The 16,635-nt window shown below is 40.9% G+C and overlaps 1 protein-coding gene across 4 annotated transcripts in view; it reads left to right on the top strand.

Annotated features, from left to right (window-relative positions):
• Positions 1-16,124, top strand: part of PIK3R3 (phosphoinositide-3-kinase regulatory subunit 3) — a 74,510-nt gene extending 58,386 nt beyond the window's left edge. For 2 of the 4 annotated variants that reach the window (XM_086462002.1, XM_009960164.2), the window contains 9 exons: positions 5,700-5,811; positions 8,148-8,246; positions 9,699-9,879; positions 10,694-10,819; positions 11,590-11,732; positions 12,878-13,054; positions 13,886-13,960; positions 14,328-14,498; positions 15,923-16,124. In XM_086462002.1, coding sequence (XP_086318128.1) covers positions 5,700-5,811; positions 8,148-8,246; positions 9,699-9,879; positions 10,694-10,819; positions 11,590-11,732; positions 12,878-13,054; positions 13,886-13,960; positions 14,328-14,498; positions 15,923-16,124 — 1,286 coding nt within the window. The remainder of the gene's footprint in view (positions 1-5,699; positions 5,812-8,147; positions 8,247-9,698; positions 9,880-10,693; positions 10,820-11,589; positions 11,733-12,877; positions 13,055-13,885; positions 13,961-14,327; positions 14,499-15,922) is intronic. The other 2 variants (XM_086462004.1, XM_086462003.1) reach the window with 2 other exon arrangements.
• Positions 16,125-16,635: the final 511 nt, after the last annotated feature.

Here is a 16,635-nt window from a genome sequence, read left to right as displayed (position 1 = left end):
AACTTGTCTGCTGTTTTCTGTAATGAGATATTGAAAGACTTCAGTTCTTTGAATATGTCTTGCTCCTTGGCATCTCGCCTGCTTTGGGGGAGGAGAGCAAAAATGTGAGCATGCCTGAGGTTCTGTGGCCAGCAATAATGTGATCGAGTAGCTTCCTTCTCCGTCCCTTGAGAAGTTCTCAGTGCATGTTAGCTGCCCTTTGAGGAATGGCAGCTTCGAAGGGCATTGGTGCTCAGTACTTTGCAAAAGGGGTCTTGGCAAGAGAACTGACAAGCTGAGATGTGGAGCTGCCAAGATAACTTACCTGCCAGAGGCGGGGAAGGATCTGCTGTCAGCAGGTGCGCATGACCTTCCTCGTTGTGAGCTGGAAACTCTCTGCAAAAGCATGATGCCTTATTGCTCTGGCTTGCACACCTAGTAGACAATTTTTCTGAAATCATGCGCAAAAAAGACCTTAATGCAGCGTATGCTTTATTCCCTCAAGTGTGTTGAGGGGATCTTATGCGGTAGTTACAAATACTGAGGACTACTGAGAGAGGGGAAGATTTTCAGGCTTTGCCTTGAAAGCATAAAAGAAATTGTGGAAGTGGTTGAGAAATTGAATCGGACTATAGACAGTAGTTAAAAATTGGAGGGGATTTTTTTAACTTAAAAAACTTAGTTTGCATTTTAATTCCAAATCCTCATCTATACCTCCAAAGGGAAAACCCTTTGGTCCTTAAGGGCTGTGTCATTAAAATGTTAGCTGACCTAACTGTGGATTACTTACATGTTTCCATAGTAATGACACTTTCTGGAGCTTTGTATTACAGTTTGTAGGATATCTACTGTATGTCAGCCTTTTTGAAGCTGGATAACTATTTTGGAAATTCTCTGATCTGTTTTCTACTTGTCACAACGTGGAGGGAGAGTAGATTGGGAGCATCAGAAAGAAGGCTAGTAAACAAGTTCATGGAAGTGCTGAGTGACTTAAAACTGACTTTCTCAGGGCGCTTGGTAGTTGCGAGTATTTGTAACAGTAAGATAGAGTTAATGCTGCATTTAAACCTGCTATGCTTCTAAGTATCTGGCCTGCAGCTCTTAGAACATACTAGAAGAAATACGTTATGGAGCCGGTCTTAGACTAAGTGACATCTGCCTTAAAACTGCAAATTAGAGTTTTGATTAACTGGCAGGTCTATCTTGTACACAAATAGTGCAGCCAGAGAATAAATGGGCTGCTTGACTGGATGCGGTGTGGGATGTAGTGCTTGAAGACCCAAGGCATTCTTCTTTTCTTGCTCCTCCTGAATTAGTGCCATTGAAGTACCTCTAACACACAGGGCTCAGTGGCTCTTAGATCATGTAAACTTCCGAAGTGTTTGATTCAAAACCTGACTGGGAGAAGTGCACATATCTCATGGAAGTCATGGCATACTTTGAAGTTAATTCCGGATTAATATAGCCCACTATTTTCTACAAAAAACCTTAACTTTAAAAAAAATACAACAGTGCTAAATTTCAAACACTCGCCAGCTTTCTTGGCTGTCTTGGTGTTGGAGGTGGTTTGAATTTCAGGGAATCAAGTCAGTTAAATCTTGAGTAGCCTTTTTAAAAAGCAATTCTACTCGGTCAAGAAAGCATCAGAAAAATTACCTTGGCAAAGCCTAATCAATAGGCTTTTCTCTCGAAGAACCTGCGCGGCAGCTCTGCGGAGCAGCTCAGCTGAAGCTACCTGCTGGAGCCACACTGCAGCCTTCCACGCCTGACGTCCCTTCGAAGCAACAGTGATCTGGCATTAGGATATAGCTCAAACTAGGCTGCTTGGGGAGTCTAGAAAGAGGGGACTAGAATTGCTAAAGACAGACAGACCAGAGATGCCCACCAGTGTGTGAGGGAGAGCCAGTCTGCTGTCATCGCCATGTGCCAGGCGGTCAGCGAGGGCAGAACCTGATCTTGGGAATGCACTCATGTGGGAGTGGAAGGGTCCAGCTGAGCTGTTACCTTTTGGGTTTTGGAAAGATCTGTGCCATAAAGGTGTCCTAGAGACATGGTAGGGGAAAGATGCTTGTGTATCTATCTGGTGCTAACAGCAAATTCTTTATTAGAACAGATAGATCCATTGTGCTGTTAATCACTTGAGATCAATGTTCTTTCTCTCCCAGGAAAAAGGAGGCAAGAAACAATCAGGATCGCTCACTCTAATCAGAGTTTGTTTTGAGATAAAGTAAGATTGTGCCTGTGGCTAGATCAGAATTGGACCCAGTGACATGGAAAAAAACATGTCTGCTCTTGAAAGCATTTCTGTTGATTCAAGCCAGCCTTATTTTACTTTACTGGAGCATTTTAGTTCTCTAGTGTTCATCAAGTAAGGTATATAAAACTGGATGGGGTTTTTTTATTTAAATCAAAATCTGTAGATTCTTGAAGGCGCTCTGTAACTTCTCATAGGAACATCACAGGATTTCTGTAGGCAGGGTGGTTAGTATTGTCTACGTACTCGTAAAAATTGTTTTAGGATGCCTCTACTAGCAGCCCATTGGGCCGGCGTTATGAGAGCAGCAGTAGGGTGAATGCTGCTGTCTTACAGTAGACTTAGCATACTGTTACAAAATGCTCCCTTATGTCATCACAGGTTCTGGGCTGTGGGGTTTAAACTACCTTCTTGCTCAGTTCCCCATTTGTACAGACCACAGTTGTGTCAGCTGAGAGGGTAGCCCAGAAATGCTGAAATGGATGGGCATGTTAGTCTACTGGGTAAAGCAATAGCAAGGGCCTGGTTCTGAATCCAATGCAGCGGAAAATCTATTATGACTCAGAGTTCAAAGGAAAGTAAAGAATTAGATCCATAGCTTTCTGGAAACAGGATCCACCCTTGCAAATACTTTTGTATTTTTAAAATGTGCAAGCTATTAAAAGGTATTTTTCAAAAGTCTATTGTGAAAAGAACTCGCTTCCATGAGTCAGGTTTTACAGGAACTGATCCAAGCTTTATTCTTCTCCCTAGAAGAATTTCCTTCCAATTTTCTGGTGCAGAATGGTGCTGCAGACAACCCCCAGATAGTGAGAAGATATCTACCTATTAAGGGAAAGAAGGAAAAAAAACCCCACCTGTAGTAAGAACACTTGGTGTAATGTCTAGTGCTCTGTGTCCTTATGCGAGCCTCCTGTTCCTTACCTTTCTGGTCTTTGTTAGTTTGCTTTTCTGTGCCCAGTGCTTTCAAGTGAGCCCTAACAAAGCTGCTAAATAATTCCACAGTATATAAAGGAGCAAGACTTAATCTTACAAGGAGGGCTAGAGAAGTATTCAAGTACTCTAGAGAATACTTGAAAGCCTCTTCTGGTAAGCCCCTATTACAAGTGTAAAACAGGCTTTTACACTGCAAAATACCTTGAAGTTTTTGAAGACTTAACTTGCCAGACCCAGTGAAATAATTGCTGGTGCTGGTATAGTTTCCTAAGAATTCTCCACACTGTTGTACGTTTTTACATAAATATCCATGTGCTTCTTGATGGCTCAAAACCTACAAAAGATTCTGGAGTAGATCAGAACATCTACAGGTTTTATGAGCTCTGATTTACTGTCATGTGCAGACACTGAGGGGTCTTAGAACTGCTGTGTCTGTTCTGTCACTTGCTTAGGGTACATAGCACAGAGCACAGCCCAAATGTGAGGTGGGGGAGCAGGGAGGACCTGAAGACACTTTCTAATTCAGGAACTTTGGGGGAGATGGAACAGCATAGGGCACAGTAAATACAATTGACTCTTCAGGCTTAGCCTGGATGTCTGCTCCACTGACCCCGCAAAAGTAGGATGAGACTGGGAGCTTCAAGCAAAGTAGGGTTAGAACTGTGTCTTACTGTCAATAGTGCTTTGTACAAATACTTAGGTGCTATACAAACAACTGTAGTAGTTGATCTAGGAATTACTGAAGCCTCCTAACCAGGAAGCTGCTTCACTGATTCCAAAAGTTTTCCCCTTCCTTTTATAACAAGACCTGTTATTGCCTCACTAAGATATGTGCACACCTGAAAGTTCCTAGCTCACCCCATAAAAAGAACCTGTATGCTACGGTTTAATGCTTAGTCCCGCAGAATGAATGCTGCTATCTGAATCAGGTGTTTGGTCAGCAACCCCAGGGTGCAAACGTCTGGGTCAAGGTTCAGATTTAGTTTAAATTGGCTCGATTAAAGTATCTACTGGTTTGTCTGAGAACAGTGAAGTTACTGTGTCGGATATTCAACATGAAATGGTATTTGGAACTGCAGTTGGAACACTGTTTTCTCTTTTTTAATGTGGGAGGTGTGGCTCAGAGGTAAGCAGATGGACGGTGCCAAGTAGCACACCTCTCAGCGTTAAGCCATTCCGCACTGGAGCTAGAGATCAAAATCTTCTTTCTGCTCCCTTTATTTGTATTTCTGCTAGTACGCTGGGATTGTGTGCATCTGAAAGATGGCTGTTGTTGGTGTGTCAGGCCTGCTCGCTGATGCTTGTGTAATCTGATGGCTAGGGCACAGGGCTGGGAACACAAATGTTCAGGGTCTGACTTCAAAATGTGCTAGTAGCAAATCAATGTGCGTAGCTGCTTTCTTACTCCGAATTCAAATGTGACTTGTCCCTGTAAAACATTCTCATGAAATGCCTGAAAAATGCTCAGTTTTAGTGGGAGTGTTCTTGATGAAGTGTTCAGCCTCTGCAAAGCAGGGGAGAGCACTCAAGACATCTTTCTCAAAGAAAATGGTCTAATGCATTTCTGCTGACGGACGAGTCTCTACCAATACATGATAATGCCCATGGCTGCTGGATTACTCCTGTTATAGGGCTTACATTCAAGATCACAGAAAGTTTTGAGCAAAAACTGACCAAATAGAAAGAGCTTCAGTGCATTGTATGCCATTACATTGTGTAACCTATTTTGAGAACAGAAGTAAAAGCCTGTTTGCCTTGAATTCAGAATATGGGAATTCTGGGTGGGTATGCACTAGGCCTACAGATATGCAGTTCTGCCTGTCTTTTGGGGATTTGTAGCATCCCCTTTCCTTTGGTGAACACTTCAGCAATGTAAAGTGGCACAGGCACTCTAATAATGACCAAATGTCCCCTTTCCCCTTCCTGTATCAGCTCACATCCTGTAGTATTCAGAGTTACAACTTCTGTTCCTAACAGGAGCCTAAACAACTAATCTAGTCTGAAGTGTGAACCTTGGGCGTATGATGCTGCTGCCCAGATACCACTTCTCTCACTAGCAGCCTTTTTCCTTCTGAAGAAGAGTCCATGCATTTGCTCTTATGGGTTGGCATAAGGACTGGTGACGCCTGAGCTACTGGAGCTTTTCCATAGTGGTGCACAGTGCTTTCTAAGCTGTGGCTTTCAAACACAATACACCTTTGTAACTTGTTCAGAGGTTTAGGTGGTGATTGCCCTTGTAGTCATGCCTGAGCCAGTCTTCATTTCAACAAAAACTCATGTTTCCTCATACTCCTGCCCTTTCCCCTCCCTCAAGCATGTGTTTGATTTGAGTACTAGGAAATCTGGGATCACAGTGCAGCTGCTGACTTCAAAATTCTTTAAAAATTACAAATTCCATTTACTTTGAGAGAGCTTGAAATCCAAGTTCAAGATGGACATTTTCTCTCAATTTTTCACTGTCATAGTTCATTAACAGTTTAGTGATTATTTTCACCTGTTTACCTTTCTTTAATCTGTTCTTAATTTTCAGCTCTTCCTCCAAAGCCCCCCAAACCAATGACTCCAGTCAGTACGAATGAAATAAAAGATAATTCCAGTTTCTCTCTGCAGGAAGCAGAGTGGTACTGGGGGGACATCTCACGGTAAGCAATATTACTAAACTATATTAATTAAAGTATGTTAATATATGTTATTAAAAATAGAATATGCCTGTTAGAATTCAAGAGGAAAAAAACATGCCTATTACAGGCAGCATTTTACAGGAGGGAAATGCTTCAGGACTATACTTGGCAAAGCACCTGAATTAAAGTATATGACTGGATTCAGGACTTGAGTTTAAGTTGTTACTGTTCTGGTACAGATACTGCCAGTCTTGGTGACAGTTATTTTGGGTTTCTGAATTTTTCCAGATACACAAAGCCTTTAAGAAAAAGAAAATTATTTCATTGGAAAGAAAAGTGCTTGTGAATATGTTAGCTAATAAGATTTTGTAAGTGTACAATACTGGGATGCATGCAGTTCAGCAAAATTTCAGTAGGAGGCTCAGAATAAAAGGAGTTGCATTCTAATTTTTGGGTTCTTTAACATTTGGTTAAAACTGCATCTGTATTAATTTCTATTACATGGTGGTATAAAAATAGCTCTTACAAATGGTAACCATCACCAGCTATACTGAGCAGATGATACAGACACATTCCAAATAAGTTTTTACCTCTTAAGGAGACCCTTTTCTATGAGCTTGAGAAAATAGATGGCTTGGGTTAGGTTCAGAAAATGAAGTGCCAGGTTTTATGTACTTAATTACATAAAAGAACTGAAGTGTCCAGTCATCTCTTTCCCTCTTACGGCACTTCTGAAGAGTCTAGAATTTGGAACTGTAAAGGGGAAACACTAGCCTGCCAGGAGTGCGATCAGGAATTGCTCAAACTTGTGCACATAACACTATCTTTGTCAGATAGAGGCAAGCAGAGCATGTTTGCTACAGTAGTTCATTGAAGTTCTGAGAAGGGAAACAAAGCTTTCATATCTTTATTGTACCACCCTTATCTTTATAAAGCAAACCCATATAGATCTTGCTTTTGAAGGGCCTTGGCAGTGATATTTTTCTGTTAACTCTAAATCAAAGCAGAGTGGCAAAACCTGATCACAAAACCCACTAGGCAGCATTTGTTTAAAACTGCTCGATATTGGTACCAGTTTATTGACTGTGCATTTGTTCCTCAATTAAAAGTGCACGTGATGGCAGGAGCTAATGCAGTACAAATCACATTGGAGTGGCTTTATTAGATTAAAATGTGGCACACATGCATGTAAAGATGGAATTGTTTATGATCCTAATTTGACAGCCAGCAGGTATGCACTGCATTGGGCTGTCAGGGCAGGAGCCATGTTCCTCAGTCAAGAACTTGTGCTGAAAATTGTCACAGGCTCCAAGGTGCAACTTGCAGGCATAAGCCCAAACCCCTAGATCATATCTTTCCATTCAGAAAGGCCATTTGAGTTGACTGGGTCCAGTCTGTAAAATGTTCTGAGAGGAGTAAGCAGATATGCACATGATGATACTTAACAGGAGTCAGTTTTACTAACAGAATGATTTTCAGGTAGATAAATCAAAACTAAGGCTATTTCATAAGTATACTTTTGTTCTTTAGTATTTGAACAAAAAAGCTGCTGTTGATTTTTCTTTGTAAGATTCAAGTAGGCTTCCCACCTCACATGGGTAATGTTGAGGCTACCTGATAAACTTTAGTTTCCAAATGATGGTATTAAAAAGTGCTTAGTGCTTCTAAGAACCTGTGAGGGAGCTGTTGTAAAGTGAGATGTGATCTGGGTGAAATGGTCAGACCTGGCAAGACACTTAACTCTTCAGCTGAAATAATTTTCTTAATGCTTACAGGTATTCACTTTCACTAAAAGATTTCTTGATTTAGCGTAAGCTCTGCACTGAGTATGCTTTTGCTTCAATTGTAAATAAGGAAAAGGTGTACTGAAGCTAGCAAGGTTGTAGTGGTTTAAAACTGCTGTAAATAAGATCAGAGTTAAGCCAATAATGAGTCTCTTGAGACTAAAACTGTGCTAAACTCTGGATACTTTTGAGCTATGGTGATAGAGACCATTTCTTAAGAGGTCAGGACTGGCTTCTCAAAGGGCACCTGTTTCCAGTGTGGACTTTAAAACCTGAGCAGATTATAGGGAAAGGTTGTGAACTCTGAGACACAGCTGCTACTGTTGCTTAAACAGAGACTTCTTCCGAAGTGGCAGTTGACTGCAGCTGCGATTTTTTTAGTATAGCTACAGAAGTTCAGGCTTCTTTTTAGGTGGCCTGAAAGACTGGAGAGCCTGAGTGCGAAGGAAGAGTGCCTGATATTTTGAAGATTGAACTCCTTATGCATGTGTTACTGGCTCCAGTATTGGTACCTGTTGCAAAGATGATCATGTCCTTAATGCTTCTAACTTTGCCTTCCTTTTCATTCTCCAGGGAAGAAGTAAATGACAAATTACGAGACATGCCAGATGGAACATTCCTGGTGCGTGATGCATCAACCAAGATGCAGGGAGACTACACTCTGACATTACGGTAAGTATTGAAAAGCTGTAGTCCACCTAGTAAAACCCTGAGTAGCTAGTTGCTATACCAGTAACAGCAGTGGCTGTGTAAAGCTGACGTGGCTCAAGTTGAGAGATGTTCCAAAAGGTACTGCAGGTCACAGAATGAGAAAATAAATAGCCAGGTCCGATAGTCGGTTCTGTCCTCTGCATTGAATCCTGGCCCTCACTAAACGGTACTGTAAGGCTCTCTGTGTAGATTAGATGGGACTTGGGGAGGAGTCACTCAGTAGTGCTTTATAGTTTCAGATCTGATAAAGTAAAAGGTATTTATAAACCAGGGCTTTGATAATCCTGAATATCTGGTCAGGATGCAGCTCTGGAGAATCAAACACGATGTCTTTGTGAAAAGAGTATCTTGTGCTTTCTGATCTAAAGTTTAGAAAATATTGAATTGGAGCTATGTTCCTTTCTTCGTTAAAGTTGTCTGCAAGTGACAGACTTCCCAGAGCTGCCCCAGCCCTGTCTACTGCAGTTAGGCAGCAGACCTCATGTGACTAGCTGCTGGTGCCTTGCCCAGCCTGTCCAGCTGCTTGCCTCTGCCAGGCTCCCAAGATTGTTGTTAGAGGCCAGTGGGTGAGCCACATAAGCCACTGTGTCTGTCGTACACCTTTGGAAGTTACTATGATATGGTAGATATTTGATCTTGCCGTGAAATTCCATTGTCTTAATGGCAGGTTTGGCCCCAGAGATGTAGTTTCAATTCTACTTTGACTTCTGCCTTGAAGTTCACAGCTTGTGCACTAAGGTTTGGCATGACTTGGTTATTTTGCTGAATGCAGATGTCTTTAGGAACCAAAATTGAGAGTGCAGGAAGGACAGGATATTGTCTAAACAGTCTGCTGGTGATAAAAAGGAAGAAATAAGTACTAGATTAGTGGAAACCACTAGAATGTATGAATCTGGATAATGTAAAGTCCGAAACTTACAACCATCTTGTAATCCTCAAAGGATTTTGTTTAGATTCCTATATCCTGTATTAGCATACATAACTCAAAAGACTTGTTAATCACTGTATAAATGTATACTCAGTTGTATACTATTAGTGACCCCAAATTGCAGGAAATTGTGGGTTTGGGTTTTCATATGGCTCTCTTATTCAGCCTTCGGCATCCTCCTTTTCCCTTGCGAAACTTCTGGCAAAGCTAGGTCTTAAATACCACGAGCTGGCTCCAGAATGAGCGCACAGGAAGAGATTTACTTTGGGTTTTGCTCCTGTTCAAATAATATCTGATGATAATTCTGTGTGCATTGACTCTTAAACTACCTAATATCTGCTAGTATGTAAAGAATCACTAAGAAGGTGTATGATGTCAAAGCCACTTGCCCAGGAATTTCAACTGGTCTCTTTGTTAGCAGCCCAAGTGTTGAAGAGGGTAGGAGGTACACAATAAAACTTCTAAATGACTGTACTGCTTTACAGGAAGGGTGGCAACAATAAACTGATAAAGATCTATCATCGGGATGGAAAATATGGCTTTTCTGATCCACTGACATTTAATTCAGTTGTGGAACTGATTAACCACTACCGCAATGAGTCTCTTGCTCAGTATAACCCAAAGCTTGATGTGAAGTTGATGTATCCGGTGTCCCGATACCAGCAGGTAAGTTCTTCGTTGGACACCAATAGCTATTAGTGCAGACAAGAAAAAAAATGCAAATGCATATATAATTTTTTTATTTGTGAAGCCTGATTTTTTTTGAAAACTGAAAAAAAAGGTGAGTTTTCACATTTTACCTCACTTTGCTCATAATAATAGGTCTTCCAAATTGTCTAGCCATTTAACCTTCTTCATTTTATCAAGTTTCCAGTCTCTATCTGAGCAGTCCAATAGAGAAGTGAAACCCTGACATGCAGCAGACTTGAACATCTCTGAGAAACCTTCCCCCCCCCCCCCCTTTGACCCTTGTGGACCCACAGGCACTATTCTAGACAGTGTTGTCCTTGAAGTACAGATGAGCCTTGGAGCTGATCACTCTGTGCATAGCCATCTACATTTTCCAAGAATATTTTCATAAAGTTTTATTCAGTAGCCCAAGACATTGTCCTGCAGTGCCTTTTTTTTTTTTTTTTCCAGGGGGGGAGCTCTAATTTTTAACTTTATTCCAAACAATTCACTTCCTCCTTTCCCCAATAGGGAATAGCAATCCTAGACTTAAGCTGTAGTGTGTTTTTGGAAGCTTAGTATTTTGGCGTAGTTCTTGGTGTCCCATAGTTCTGGTTCCTGCTGTCTGTAAACTGTGGAACTTCTTGCATGGAGGAAGGGGAATTTAGATACAGTGTTTGTGTTCTGTAGAAACCTGATTATAAAAATGGTGCTAATAGCTGTAAAATGCAAGTGAGCATAAGTGGACAAACGAATACTCTTAAGGAAAAGCTGCTTTGCTTGAAGACTTAATAGCTTTTTGTATGTGCAGGATCAGTTGGTGAAAGAAGATAACATAGATGCAGTAGGTAAAAAGCTTCAAGAATACCATGCTCAGTATCAGGAAAAGAGTAAAGAATACGACAAATTGTATGAAGAATATACCAGAACGTCACAGGTTGGTTCTACTTCAGCTATCTGTAGAGTCTGTTTCTTGTTTAGAAAGTAAAGAAAATTATTTTAACCTGTTAGGGCTAATAAAGGCAGTCCAAGGTCAGAAAATACAAGGAAAAAACTTAGTAAATTGTGGAACAGAGTGAGGTGGTTTCAAAGTTGGTGGAAACAGTGAATATGACTTGTTGCTGATAGTCCTAGAGGTATGGTATGGGGCAAGGACGAAAGAGGAGCTGAGCTTCCTAGTATAAGGTAGAGCGGTGGAGAAGGCCATCACCTACAAGCTTTGCACTGCAGACTTCTTCCTTGGCTGCTGAGTATTTCCAGCTGCTGTATGCTGCAGTGAGAATTGTAGAGGGGTTTGTCCAGGTTTTTTATGAAGTTGTGATCAAATCAGATACCAGATATTATGCATTAAGGAAGTGTGAATACAGTATTTGGACTGATTCTTGTAAAATGAGGTAGTTCATATATGGGGAGGAGGTTTCCTGGCAGTCTTCCTGCAAACTAAGATGGAAAATATGACTGAAATATTTGAGGGGTTTGCAGCCTAATAGAGAGCATCATCATATGAGGAGGGTAGACTTATGGGGAGTAAGTCTTCCCTGTACTTCCCTGACTCTACTTTGGGAAAATTTGACTAAATTTAAAACTGATGAATCACATTTTGACTTGTGGGGATAGAAAAGTTCATCTTTGTCAATTTGGGGAACGTAATCAAGTCTTGCGTTGTTATCTGATCATGAACAAGTGATGGACTCTTTCCTCATATAGGAAATTCAGATGAAGAGGACCGCAATTGAAGCATTTAATGAAACTATTAAGATATTTGAGGAACAGTGCCACTCACAAGAGCGATACAGCAAAGAATACATTGAGCGATTCCGCAGGGAGGGGAATGACAAAGAAATTGAACGGTAGGCTCTCAAATTGTGTTTGCTTACAAGGAAGAACTAGTGTCCACATTGACAATCCCATGAAATTCTTTTACATAATATTGCATCATATAAAATATTTTGTAAACTCAGTGTTTTCTCCAAGACATTACCCCAGGTGTCTGAACCTTCAGTAGAGCCCTCTTCTGTCAAGGCATTGCATTGTAGATAGAAGAGGTGGGTTTATTCTCTGAACTTCAGTAAATCAAGATACTGTGATGAGGACCAGGAAATAATAATTTCATTTGCTTGTCCCACTTCTATTTGGATTTGCTCAGAATATAATTTAGAAAAATCTTTACTTGTAAACTGTGAAATGTACATAGATCTGGTAATATCATAGTCCATAGTCAGTTTTAGTCACTTTCAAACAAGATCAGTATTTAATTGCTTTGTAGTGGATAGCGGTCATCTAACAGATTCAGTAAGGGCCTCACTTGAAATTGCCCTTCTGTGAAGATACTAGCAGAAAAAGCTGTATCTGGACCTTTGAAGAAATGCCAGGTATAATGCCTAACTTGACACAGTGCTTTATGAATCACAGTAAGGTAACCTTAAGGAGATTTTTTAGACTGAAAACAGTTACCTACAACAATCTTATTATGTGATTGTGGTGTTTCATTCTGACTAAAGATCAATTAACAGGGGAAATACGTGATTTTCCTGAATTGTACCAAACCTGCAAACTAATCTTGAATGAAGAGACAGGCAATGTTACTTCCTGGTCAGTAGCTCTTGATCAGTAGTTGAAGTCTGTTTTGAAATCTTACTAGTACTGATGCCTATGGTGGGATTGCATAATTGGTATACCAAAAAGTGAATCTGACAATGAAGGAGGCATCTGTTCTAGCTTACCCTTCTAGAGATAATTTGTTCCTGTATCTCTCTCAGAAGGAAATATATCAAGGTAAACTGAAGGTTGAAACTATGCAAAAGGGTGGTAGGCCTCCTGGCAAGGGGTCTTTTCTCGTGCTCTTACAGTAATGCTCATCTTAAGATGAAGCGGTCAAAGGGAGGAGCTGCTGTTATAGTGGTTCTTGTGATGGTCTTATATAAGTGCTACCAGTAAAGTTCGGTCCTTCTAGACTGGTTTGACTTTACCTCACAAATATTATACTTGTTTGCAGGATAATGATGAACTATGAGAAATTAAAATCACGCCTGGGTGAGATCCATGATAGTAAAATGCGCCTGGAACAAGATTTGAAGAAACAAGCTCTGGACAACAGGGAGACTGATAAGAAAATGAATAGTATCAAGCCTGACCTAATTCAGCTCCGCAAAATCAGAGATCAGTATCTTGTGTAAGTACACCTGACCTGTACCTCAGAATAATGGCTCTGATGAACCTGATTAATGACTGTTTCCATCAGGATAATGGGAATTTAATTTTCTTTTCATAACCAAAGTTCTGTGAGTGCTAAGGTACTATGTTCTGGCATGGGATGTCCGAGTAATTGGTTGGCCTTTTCATGACTTCATTACTTAAAGGTTTAAAGAGCCTGTCACAACTAGGTGCACATTCTGCAACTCCTGTAAATAAAACACTTCAGATGGATGAGTTCTAAAAAAAACCTGTGCCTGCTAATGCAACAGAGGTTAGTACTTTGTGTGCTAGGTGTGGCAGATGTTGCTTGTACCCACCCTTGATTTCACTGACACCCCTGTTATCCAGCTCCTAATGTCCTTGGGCTGGACTCAGTGCTCTAGGATTCTGGCAGAAGACACACAGTCTTAGAAGGTGATGTTAGGAGGTGAGAAGAAGCCAGTGGCAATGCCCATTTTGTTTTCACAAGAGAAACGGGCAGCTGTCACAATTTGTATTCCGCTTCCTTTCTGGACTGCACTGTGCAGAGGCAGTACATCTTCCTCAGCTCAACCCTCCTCTTTCTCCATTTAAGAAGTTGCTTCATGGCTCCTTTTTGCTGTATCCAGTAAAGGAGGCATCTTGGAAGATAATGCCAGGAAGTGCTCTTGCAGAGTCTACGGTCTTTCTATGGCTTTTGGTGCTGGAGAACAAACTGAGCTCCAGACTGTTTCTTTGTGAGGCCTTGTGTCTGAGCTTCAGCTTGCTCAGTAAGAAAACCCGTACATGTACCCTGAAGTAACACATTAATGCTCTCTTCTTCTGGCAGATGGCTCAATCACAAAGGGGTGAGACAGAAGCGAATAAACGACTGGCTGGGGATCAAAAATGAAAATATTGATGAGTAAGTGTCACTATACATGTGATTTTACTAAGTGTTCCATTAATAAGTGTTTTCTCTTGTGGGGTTTGGTAATACAAAACACCAGTTTCTCAGTAAAGGACTGTAGAAGAAGGAAGGACAGGAGAAATTGTGTAGGGGAACTTGGTCGTGTGAGGCAGCAGCTCTGATGAAACATTTAGAACTTGATTGTTCCAACTTTGTTTAATCCTATGTTGAAGCCTTTAGTAGATGTCCTTTAGAAGCCTGACCTCCGAATTTGGGGGTGTTCAGGTATTTCTTTGAATGATTTCTGCAAAAATAAATCACGCTGCTTATTAATTCCTTTACTGACCACTGGTTAAGTTAACAAATTTATCCTCTCTTTCAGCACATACTTTGTGAATGAAGAAGATGAAAACCTGCCACATCATGATGAGAAAACTTGGTTTGTTGGTGATCTCAACCGTATCCAAGCAGAAGATTTGCTCTGTGGGAAACCTGATGGAGCATTTTTAATTCGTGAGAGTAGCAAGAAAGGATGTTATGCTTGTTCTGTGGTGTAAGTGTTTTCCTTTTTGTTCTAACTACTCAGTTCATAAATCTCTACCACAGCTCTTTTGTTCTCCAAAATAAAGCCAGGCCTAGCCTAGGCCTACCTATTGGAATGTGTTGCATGTTTGCAGGAAGGCTAGCATGGTAAAAGCTTTGTTGCAAAAATGTGCTTTGAATGTGCGATAACTGTAGTCCTAGCAGTCTCTTCAGTCACGACAGTAGCTAGTACAAAATTCTGAAGTATCCCAACTTGAAGCTCTACAGTCATAAGTAAATTAAGGCCAAATTCTCCCATATTCTTCCCTGACAAGGAACACATGGGAAGAAGAAAAACAGGTGTGTAAAGCTCCAACATCTACTGTTCTCATTTTCGGACATGCCCAGCTCTAGATGCTTTCTGTTGTACGTTTAAGGTAACAATGGTGCTTGAGGAGAGCACTACTTGTGAGCAGTAGTTTCATGACATTCACACAGCCTTGCATTGATTTCTTGTGTTTCACTTCATTTTATGCTGGTGTGATGGAGGTCAGAAATACTCTGATTCCAGTATCTAAAAATCCTTCAAGCCTGTTCTGGAGTGTGAAATGGCTTTCGCTGATTTGTTTCCCATGAGGTTAGTTGCTTCTGAAAGCAAGTTTGAGAAATGAATATGTGAAGGTCTATCACCTCAAGGTAACTGAAGATTGTAGTGTCTGCTGTGTTCAAGATAGTTTGTCACAGTCACTGAATGGGTTCATCAGATAATTTTGCCTGGTTGGTATCATACTACAAGCTAGCAAAGGGATGGCATAATGTAACCCGTTCCAACATGTGACTGAGATGGTAATAGGCTCCAGTACAGGGATTACATAATACTCGATCTTTCTGGCAGAGGAGTGTTTCTAGCAGCTTTGGAAGTACTGTGTTGCAGTAGCTGCTTTGCCAAATTAGGGACTAAGTTGCTATGACTTCAGATAATCAACCAACTTGAACCCATGCCCTGCTTAACATTTGAAAATGCACACTGAAGTTTAGTGCTGCATTGCATGAAATACTCTGTAGGTCCCAAGAATTTGTGGGGTTTAGCTTTTTCGCTTAGTGGAAAGGTTTCCTGATAAGTTGAGCACAAAGTCGTTCCTGACTTCAGGTGCTTATCTTCTTGGTTAAGCTCTTGACTTTTTCCAAGAAGCATTTGGAGAACAATGCAGTAGGGAATTGTACTGTTGGGACAGAAGAGGCCTCTTATGTGGATTATTATGCAAGAGTGTTTAATCGCATGCCCTGAAGCACTGTTTCTTCACAGACTGTATTAATCTCCTCTTCTTGCATCTACTGGGCTCTCCATTATGTAATTTAGTGACTGGCAGGGTTGTTGCATTAGTTAATTGTTAATAGGCTGTCACTTTGGGTTTGTCTTTCGATGTTAAACTCTCATGTTTCCTCTCCTTGCAGAGCTGATGGAGAAGTGAAACACTGTGTGATCTACAGCACTCCAAGAGGTTACGGGTTTGCAGAACCATATAACCTGTACAGCACACTTAAGGATTTGGTTCTTCATTACCAGCAGACATCCCTTGTTCAACACAATGATTCTCTAAATGTCAGGCTTGCCTATCCTGTCTACGCACAGATGCCCCCCTCTCTCTGCAGATAAATTTTGAGGAGGAGGAAAGTGTTGGCTATCTTGGATTCTTTTCTACAGTTTTTATTAGAACTTGGAGGGCATTCTTTCTCCTTAGACTGCTTGTTTTGCACAAGAAGTGATTCTGTGAATGTGAATCAAAAAGAGGCCTAGCAGCAACAAGACGACAACTTGGGTGTAGGTGTCCTGGTGCTACCTTAAAAGCTCAGCTGTGCTTTTACACTGATACTTTTGTTTCCTTATGAGGGGAATAAACTCGACACAATGCATACAAAAATACTGGAAGCAAAACATCATTTTATGGAGATAATTTTTTGCCAGGCACCTTCAGTGGAACTTGTAATTGGATTTTGTTTTCTCTTGTTCTTGTAGAGACAATTTGGAGCCTCTGTTTGAGGCATCAGTAATGTCTTTCAGTCTTAAACTCCCAAGAAACTAGGGGGGAAACTCTTCCACAGCAATTCTTCTCTGTTAATTTTAGCAGCTTCACTGCGATTCAGCCGAACTTCCAAAAGTGGGCTTG

This window comes from Leptosomus discolor, chromosome 3, assembly GCF_034619465.1.
Source record: "Leptosomus discolor isolate bLepDis1 chromosome 3, bLepDis1.hap2, whole genome shotgun sequence".
In the NCBI taxonomy this organism is placed as follows: Eukaryota; Metazoa; Chordata; class Aves; order Leptosomiformes; family Leptosomidae; genus Leptosomus; species Leptosomus discolor.
The sequence above is the reverse complement of the archived record's forward strand: the minus strand, read 5'-3'. Positions and strand labels throughout refer to the sequence as shown.